The 9,595-nt window shown below is 54.9% G+C and overlaps 1 protein-coding gene across 1 annotated transcript; it reads right to left on the bottom strand.

Moving 5' to 3' along the window:
• Positions 1-732: 732 nt before the first annotated feature.
• UQCRC1 (ubiquinol-cytochrome c reductase core protein 1) lies at positions 733-8,944 on the bottom strand. The gene is made up of 13 exons (XM_010969223.3): positions 8,785-8,944; positions 8,423-8,566; positions 6,781-6,867; positions 5,592-5,721; positions 5,179-5,377; positions 4,692-4,771; positions 3,077-3,192; positions 2,690-2,833; positions 2,391-2,551; positions 2,196-2,281; positions 1,772-1,860; positions 1,363-1,438; positions 733-925 (listed from the first exon to the last, which is right to left on the bottom strand). Exons 1-13 carry the CDS (start codon positions 8,851-8,853, stop codon positions 861-863), a joined length of 1,446 nt encoding a protein of 481 aa, XP_010967525.1. The 5' UTR covers positions 8,854-8,944; the 3' UTR covers positions 733-860.
• Positions 8,945-9,595: the final 651 nt, after the last annotated feature.

The raw sequence follows: 9,595 nt of genomic DNA, 5'->3' as shown, positions 1-9,595 counted from the left end.
AGAGGGGCCTACCTGCCCATCTGCCTTGGGGACCAGAACCCAAAGGTGGCACTAGACAGCTGAGAGCTCCACCAGGTCCTGGCTGCCTCAGGGAGATGGGCCAGCAGCTCAGGACTTGTCTGGGACAGACTTAGTCAAGGAAGGGGGCTCAGGCCCCACTGAGCTCAGAGATATTCTTGGAGCCTGAGTCAGCGGCAAATCGAGGCAAAGGATTCTTGCCTTGCCTGTCTAGGCAGCAGTTAAAAACCAAATGGGAACACTATGCCCCAGGCTATCCTCCCAGAATCCAGAGTAAATATATGAAGGAGTCTTCCTCAGGGACAGTCCTTGGCCTCTCCTGGTCCACCTGGGGGACCAGAGACCACCAGAGGGTGACTGCACAGGACCCACAGCAAGGGGCTTCCTACCTGAACCCCCTGAGTTCCCAGGCTGGGACCTATACCAGGGCAAAGGTCCCATGCAGTTCTCATGGACTCCCACACCCCACTCTTGGGACAGACTGGCTAGGAGCATCCGCCACGTGGCTAAGTGGAAACAGCTGGCCTCAGCTCCCTGCAGGCATCAAAGGCTTCCGGCCTCCATGCAGCAGCCCCCACTCTTGCCCCTGGCTGAGGACACATCAGCCTGTGGGAAGGCGGAAGGATCCAGGAGACACAGAACGGGGAGAAGTCCCTGCTCCCCTATCCAGTGTCCAGTGGACTCTATACCAACGCCAAGAGAGGGATAACGCAGTTCTCAACACAGGACTTTATTGGTGGTAATCCGCAGCACAGGTCTGGAGAGCCGAGGTGGTATGTTTGTTGTGGGGAGGGGGAACCGCGAACCCTGGCCCCGCCCTCTTGCCTGCACAGGCCTCCTGCCTAGAAGCGCAGCCAGAACATGCCGCTACGGATCCGGTTATAGTCTGGAAGCTGCTCAATGGGGCCTGTGGGGATAGGGTGGGGCGTCAGGGTGGGGTACCCGGCTTATACAGGGACACCTGGCCCTGCGCCGCACCCCATTCAGAGCTGCCCAGAGCAGCACAAGACAGGCTTTGAGTGGAGTGAAGGAAGAGAACATTCCTCCAGGGGGTGCTGAGCCTGTCCCTTCATGCTCTGACCTTTGGAGCCCCACCCCACACGCAGGGGTGTCCGTTACCTGGCGGGTGTAGGGTATTGATGGAGGCACCTTGGCAGGGAGTCAGGGAGCTGCTGGGACAGGTTTTCTGAGCAAGTACTCCCAGGCAGCCAAGCTATTGGGCAGAGCCTCCTGGGGGCCTCAACCTGCTGCTCCCAGGGTAAGCTGGAGGGTAGGGCAGCAGAGGCAGAGGGGAGGCCATGACAATGGAATGAGGACAAAGAGCAGACCTTCTAAGCTACTTACCCAATCCAGCCACTGCTGGACACTGGTCATAGAAGTACTTAGAGCAGACCTCACGCACCACACTGGCATTCACCTCCTGCAGGATGAAGCAGAGGTCACACTGAGTGATAGGCACCTGGGACCACTTCAGCCAGTCAACAGTACCCAGCCAGCTGAGGTCTTACACAAGTACCCCTCACCCAAAAAGAGAAAGCAGAAGGGCTCTCCCTACTACGTAGACCTCCATGGGCCTCACCCACCTCCATAGCCATCAGTGCCTCTGCCCTACCCTCCAATTACGTCACCCTGGTAGCAACACTGCCTAGGACGCCAGGAGTGCCTATAGCAGCAGTCTGCACTGCCACAACTTCCCGTTCTCTGGGAGTCTGCCAGATCGAGACTCCAGAACCTCTCCCGGGGCCTGCGTTACCGCAATCCGGCTTTCCCACTCAGCCAGAGGGATGCGACGGCCGTACGTCAGGAGACTCCGTCCAATGTCCTCACACACAGGAGTGGTACCTGCAGGGCGGGGCAGGGAAGCTTATGGGTCCACACGGTCCAGTCCTGGACCACAGGTACACAAAGAACCTTCAGTTTCAGGATAGCCTGAACCTTGGTCTGATCCTAGATCACAACACTCACTTGTACAACAACCGGTCATTGTACCAGTGGGCTGTTGATCTGGCCACCCACACCTGCACCTGAAGCCCTAAGCCCCTGAGGGAGGGTGACTGGTGGGATATGGCATGACCTTCAAAGTTTTCCCTTCCAGTGTTGGTTAGGAATGGTGGCCACATTGGGACTGTCACTGCCAGGATGCACTCCACCCCTTGCCACAGGGCTGGAGGACTCACCATCCAGATGAGATACCAGGGCATTTCTGAGGATGTTTTTGCCTCGGACCACCTCACTCTCTGTGGCACTGGTGCACAGGCGCATCCTACAGCAGGGGTAGGGTGGGATCGTTCTGAGGCAGTGCTGCCTCTGAGCCTCCACTGTCCTGCTCAAAGGCCCCTATCCCCAACCTGCAATGCCAGGCTACCACTCACCACTGGCCCTGCAGGAAGAATACCATGTCATCGATGCTCATGTGGTCACAGACAAAGTGTGCGCCCAGCAGCCCAGTCTCTGCGTAGCAAATGTTGAAAGTCTGGAAACTCTGGCATAGCTTATTGGTTGCGACAACTGCAGCCAGTGGGCTGGACAGGTGCTGCCAGGAGCAAAGGTGGTCAGCACCCACCTCCACTCTGTGGCCCACACCCTGAGCCCCACAGTACAAGTGCCCACAGCCCAGCTCCCTCTCTTCCCTGAAGGCAAGGCCCGTCCCATGCCCACTCGTGGCACTCACCGTACTGCCGCCATAAGTGCAGTCGTAATGGCCGATGATGGCATTGGCCACCTGGAGGGCCACGTTGTCCGGGTTGGTCCAGCCAGGCCCCTCCACTGCAACGGCCACATGGGCCAAAGGCAGGGCATCATCACGGTGGCGGATCTGAAACAGGACATGGAAAGGCTGAGGGACAGCCAAACTTCCCAAGTAACCAGCAAAGGTGCCAAGTGTGGGTGGAGAGTGCACATGCAAGTGTGAACATATGTGCCCATGAGGCAGTGGCCACAGGACTCCTTCCCAACTCCCGAGGCAACTCCGAGGTTGTGGAGATGGCCATGCATGCGAGAGTTCCCCCGCCCCGAGGCCCAGGCTGAGAGTACCACCCCCACCCGCCAGGCAGCCCACCTCACTGCCAGTGAAGCGGCATGGAGCGAGAGTAGGCACGGCGTCCTCTGTGTATGTCCCAGACAGGCTGCTCAAGTGCTTCTGGGCGAGGTCCAGCAGCTGCCGGTGCTCCACCCCTGCAGACAGACAGCAGTGTTACCGGCCAGCCAGGGCCCACGGCACAGGGTCGGGGGAACCACGGGAGTCGCACAAGGGGAGGACCTCGTATCCTGTCTCAGCAGCAGACAGCAAAGAAAGATGTGACATCAGGATAAGGTGAGGAAACAGGACCCTTCACAGACACACGCTGTCTCATGACATGGCAGGCACCTCAGGGTCAAACAGCTGCCATGACCTCAGTCACAGGGAAGCAGCAGCAGTGTGCGGAGCTTAAAAACAGGTTCCCAGGTGATGCATTCTCACCAGCATCACAGACAAGACTGGTGCTCCCTGAGCGTAAGGGACCTGCCCTGCCTTGTCCCTCTAGCCCTTCCTCAAGCACATCCTGGCTGCGGCCCCCGTGGAGGGTGGCAGGTAAGAGGGTACAAAGAGGTGCTCCGCAGGGCCACGACTAGCTCTGGGGTCCCCTAGAGTCGGGGACACTTCCCAGTAGCCTTATGAACCCGTGTTTCAGAACCCCTCCCTGACCTCACCTCTGCAGGAGGTGGCCTCTGCTGCCCCAGCACCTGGACGGCAGGCACTGCAGCAGTCAGCAGCCTTCCCCAGGGACCGCAGGCCAGGTGCCTCTGCCTTTTGTTCTTTCCTTCCCTGACCTCAGATCCTGCTGGACTCCACAAAGTCTGACATGTCAGGAGCTCCAAATGCTCTTGGTCCCCAGGTCCACTGGCCCCAGAGCCACCAATTGTGCTCTTCCTATCACTCTTTTTCATCCAGCAAGCTGCTGCGACCTAAGCTGGGGAGGTATCGACCCTGCTCCCGTCTCTTGCCCGCCACGTCCAGACCTCCGTGAAGTTTCCATCTGCAAAACCATCCTGAGTTCATCTGCTTCCCTCCCCTGCTCCTGCCATCTTCCACCAGGTGCCTGCCCAACCCTTCCCGGGGTCTGCTTGTTTCCGCTCTAGCAGGAGAGCAAGCCTCGAAACACCCATAGGCCATGACACTGCTCTTCCCCTGTGCTCAGGGCACCCCCAACCCTGACTAAACCCCATTGTGCTTTAGGCCTCTGTTCAAATGACACATGCTTCAAAAGCACCTCCTTAACCTCCAACTCCGAGTCCCCCATTAAAATCCCCCTACCACTCTGTGTCTTCCTTTCAAGGTCCTTCCCATCTGTCACCCAGTGTCCGGTTTCCCACTGGCAAGGCAAAGAGGAACAAGCCTGGGGGCTTGAATTTCCCACCAGCCTGCAAACTGGGTCTCCTAGGATTGGGTGGGGCTGAGAAAGGCCTGAGGCCTGTACTCAAGAGAGGAGCAGCATCCCGGTGTGGTCAGTCCCAGGGGTGGTGGCAGAGCAGAATCGTACCCCACCTCAGAGAGCACAAAAGAGGTCACTCCCCTCAAGTTCAGAGTGGGAACAGGGCCCCCAGAGTGGAAGATCCCCTATGGTCAGAACCAGAAGACAAGGCTGGAGCCTACCCACCCGTTACCACAGGGCTTGCATGAGCCCATCGCTCACCTCCAGCTGCCGCTAGCACCATTCGAGGGGCCTTGTAATGCCGGTCCAGGTACTCAGTCAGGTCTGCCCGAGAGAGCTTCCTGCAAGACATACAGCCTATGGGTTACCACAGCTCCCAAACCAGAGTGATGTGGGTCATATAAAATGGGGCTGAGGAGATAGACAAGGAGAGAGATGGCTTCCCTGGAGAGCAAGCCCTAGCACACCACTCAATCCCTCCCCCATTCCTGCCACCTGCCACTCTGGGGCCCAGAGGACAGCCCTCATCTGGCCTCCCTCACATCTGACCACAGGACAGTCTCCTCTCAGGAGGGTGTAAGCTGACATGGTGAGGGCTTATCCCATCAGAAGACAAGATGCCATGTGGATAAGATACCCAGACACACCCTCCCTCAGGCTGGCAGAACAACAACAAACTCATGTGGACATGGCCTGGCCAGGCCAGAAGGAGGGCACGAATTCTACCCCAGGCCCAGCTCACTCTCACCTGACATTCTCACTGGGTCCCTCCACGGTCTGGGCCAGAGGTGTGCCCTGGAACGCCGTGGCATGCAGGTAGTCGAAGACCACATCCCGCATAGATGCATCATTCTCCTGCAGCTCCTGCAAGATCACGTCACGCTCCTTCTCAACCTGGGAGTCTTCCAGGCTGCAGTTCTGCACAATGTCGGCCAGGAGCTCCACAGCTGGACGTGAAAGAAAGACATGTCTGGGCACCAGGTGGGCCACTGGAGACCAGTAACAACACAAAACCCTCAGGCCTGAACACCACTGGTTGCTGTGCTGCAAGTCCATACTCTAAGGGCAACCCCGTCCCTCAGCCAGCCCCGGGGCTCCAGAGTGCCTGCCCTCTGCACCCATGGAGACCTATCCCATCCCTGCCCCACCCTGCAGGCGTACCTTTTGGCAGGTCCTTGGACAGTGCCTTAATGTAGTAAGCTGTGTGCTCCCGGGTGCTGTACGCATTAAGATGGGCCCCCATGCTCTCCACCTCCTTCTCCAAGGCATTTCCAGGCCGATTCTTTGTTCCCTAGAACCAGACATCAACAGGACCCATCAGGAGCCATGTGAGAGCCCAGGACTCCCATCCTCAAAGGCTAAAGTCTCAGTAGAACCACTGGTCCACAGGTACCTCCTTCAGTAAGACTCTGGGGATACAGGGCCCAGAGTCTGTGTTCACCAAGTGCTAAACAGGACTTGAGCTGATCGAGGCCCCAGCATTCTGGGCCAACAGAGTGGAGACATCCAGGAGCCAGGAAAGAAGCGCATGGCCAAACCAAGTGTTACCTGAAATCTAGAGCTCCCATAACAGCCTGATCTTACCAGCACTCCCTTTCCTCTTACTGACAGTCACGGTCAGGTAAGTTCACACTTCGTTCAGGTGATGCTACCACTACCACTCTCCCTCACGCCATTCATATGACTATGTGTGTGCTAGCTGCCTCTGTGGGACTCAACCCTAGTCCTGTATGTGTGCATACGTGGCAGTGGTGCTGTCCAATGACACACATTCATATGCTGAGACCGACACACGTCTGTAATGCTAGAGCTGGCAAGCTGCCCATTCCTGTTCCACAACTCCAGCCATTCTGTATCATCTTCTCCATTTATTCATTCATTTAGAAACTCAGTCTCTACTCCATGCTCACATAAGCTGGCTTAGCGGCTGTTCCCTTCCTCAAGAAACCTCAGTATTTACGTCTATAAACGAAAGATGAAGAGCATTTCACACAAACTAAGTCTGTGTGTTTGTTACAAAACACGTGTATATCCGCAATTCTACATGCATGCACGCACACAACATGGACCTGGCCTCTGGTGAAGGGTAGGGCTCCTGTGGCTCCCCAGGGTTTTATTTTTTTTTTTTTTTTTGGCTCTAGGTGCCTTGTGCAGGCACTCACCAACTAGGCTTCACTCAGGAGAGGCCAAACCCATGTGGCTCCTTCCAGAAAAGCCAGTCAGAGATCACCCCACCCCCAACCCCAATGAAGCCCATAATTGAGAAGGCTGACTTTTCTGACATGCATCTTCAGGAGGGACAGCAGGAAGCCCTAACCCCGGGGGAGATTCAGGTCTTTAGGAGCCTCACCTTGAAAGCCAGATGCTCCACAAAGTAGCCTGCCCCGTTGTTCTTCTCAGTCTCGTAACGGCTACCAGCGTCAATCCACACCCCGACCTGGACAAGAAACCCCCAACAAAGGTAACAAACCAACCAACCCAGCCCCCCACTTACAGCCCACCCTGTGGGTGACTCCACAAGCCCCAGGGTGGGGAAGAGTTTCTCAGCAGGACCCTTGTGCTTGGAGGCCAGGGCATTAGCTGAATGACTAGTCACACTGCATCACCTCTCCTTCCTACTCTATTTCCTGACTGGTTATCAAGACTCCCAGGGAAAAGGGAAGTTTCTAACTGCACAGCTGCCTGTCCCATCACCATAGGGAATTCTTAAAACACAATCTCACGTTTCCACTGATCTTTGTTTCTCCTAGGCAAGCAACTAATCATTTGCAACAATTTCTTCTCCTCCTTCCTAAAAACTATACCCTGCCTTTGTTCTGGTGATTGTGTCCTTTTGCCATTAGAGGAGGCGGCTATTTGCTCAGACACTGAACACTTTATCATGTTTAGGAAACAGCCTTCATTCACACTTAAAAATAAGAACAAAAAAAACTTCTTAATCAGCCTTGGACACCTAACACTGCCAAGTGTTTCCCTGGCACCCAATGAGAGAATCTTATAATTTTCTTAATAGCCTGGTGTGCTATGAAACACACACCATGCTACTCACCCCATATGGTAACACAGATCTAATCTTTTAACTACTATTTGTTCATAGTTGATTTAAAATTTTCCCATCTACTTTCCTAAGAGATGTTGATGTATATGCCACACATCATAAATTCTTACACGAACGTCTATTTCATCTAACATATTGGAAAGCAAGATGCATTTTACACAATCCAAGACATCCTTTGATTGTAACAGACAGCACTCCTCTGGCACTAAAGCACAGGGATATTTCTTACAATCTATAGCACCTTACTGCCCATGAAGTACAGTATTCTCTACCAAGCTTTCTTAACAGGCTGTGGGTCAGCTTATACAGGTGCCATAGAATAAGGAAGCTGCCTGTCACCTTTTGCTGTGTTCAGTGACAACTTATATCACAGGACATTATTTGTTCCTGGAAAACTGAAAGAATCTGCCAGTAAAACCACTTAGCCCTGGAGTTTGGGGTGAGGAGACAGAGAAGGATCACTTCTTGAGAATATTCTGTTTATCTAGTCAAGATTTCTACCTTTGAGTCAATTTTGAGGGTTTGTATTTTTAGGAAAAACCAGCAATTCAACTGGAATATTCAAGTGCATTTCTTCTACAATACAGTTCCGGTCTAGCCAAGATACTGACTTTGGCCGCTAGGCTGGCAGTCACTAATGTCTCTGAATCCCATTTCCTTCACTACGCACATGGGCTGCGTAAGAAAAAGCTGAAAAAAGAACTTGGCTTGCTGACTGGCAGGCATCACAGCTAAATGAGTGTTGGTTACAGCGAGGACTGCCCCCGATAAGTCAAAACGTGGGCCGGGATTGTGGAGGAGAGTCAATACAGCAGTGACTGAGCAGGAGTCTGACCCAAACCACAGAGCACCTGTGCCCAAGGTCACACCCTGACCTATGAAAAGACGCCAGGCCCAATATGGAGGCGCCCTCCCGACCGCGGCCCCTACTCACCGTGCAGGTAGGCTGGGAGGACTGCTCGGACGCTACTCGCAGCCCGTTGTCCAGCTGGCTGACCTGCGTCTCTGGCACGCTCTGGAGGGCTTGGGCATAGGTGGCGGTGCCCCGCAAAGCAGGGGACCTCAGCAGGGCTTGCCGCTGGAAATAGGCGACCAGAATAGAGAACTGGGTTGGGGGGTCGCTCCTCAGCTCCCAGGCCCGCAGTGGCATCCCCGTCCCCGCCCTCAGCCATGACCTTCCCACGGCCCTGACCCCGCGACCTCCTCATTCTCGACCCGCCGCCGCTAAAAGCCCGCTCCCAGTCCGCGTCCCGAAGCCCCACGACACATAGCTCTGCGCTCTTGTTGCCACCTCACCGAGCGGCGGGTGTGCAGCAGCACTCGCGTCCCAACGCTGACCGCCCGGCAAACCGCGGAAGCCGCCATCTTCTAGCTCCAGTGGGCGCAGGGCCGCCCTGCGCATGCGTAAAGTAGACGCGACGGCGCCCAAGGCGCAGGCGCAGGCGCAGTACGGCGGACTTGGCGGTCAGCCGCCCCCTGGCGGAGGAGGCCGGGAATATTCACTCGAGGCTGGCGCCGGTTCTGTCTTGACGGCCACGGGTACCCGCGCGCATCAATCCGCTTGGCTATCCATCGTCCTGGACGGGTCCGTCCGCGGTGCAGTCCCTCTTTCTCTTTCACCTATAGGCAGCAAGAGTGCGCGATGTTTCTCACAAATCGCGGGCGCCCGGAATCCACTGAGTTCTCCGAGCGGCCGAGCTCGGGCTCAGCCACAGCACGTCTGGGGATCGCAACCCCTGGGCTAAAGCACCATCGTGGAAATCCTGGGACTATGAGACTGCTGCTGAAAGTCAAAGTTTTCTCAAAGGAATGGAGTAAATGCAGACTGACGACATGGGAAGAACTTAACAATATATTGTTTAGGAAAAAGCAACAGTTTTAGAGGCTAATTTGTGAAAAGGATTCCTTGTTTGGAAAACAAAACGCACACAAAACAAAAACAACTTGCTTTTTCTAATGGTCTACATAGAAAAAAATCCGGAGGAACTTTTAATATGAAATTTAAATTTTTACCAAAAAGTCTGTATTGCTTTTGAAGTAATAGCATACTTTTGAACTCTGCTTCCTTTTACAGGTATACATAATTTATTGCGCTCCTATTTTTGTG

This window comes from Camelus bactrianus, chromosome 17 (genome assembly GCF_048773025.1).
Source record: "Camelus bactrianus isolate YW-2024 breed Bactrian camel chromosome 17, ASM4877302v1, whole genome shotgun sequence".
In the NCBI taxonomy this organism is placed as follows: Eukaryota; Metazoa; Chordata; class Mammalia; order Artiodactyla; family Camelidae; genus Camelus; species Camelus bactrianus.
This window is presented reverse-complemented; position numbering and strand designations above follow the sequence as displayed.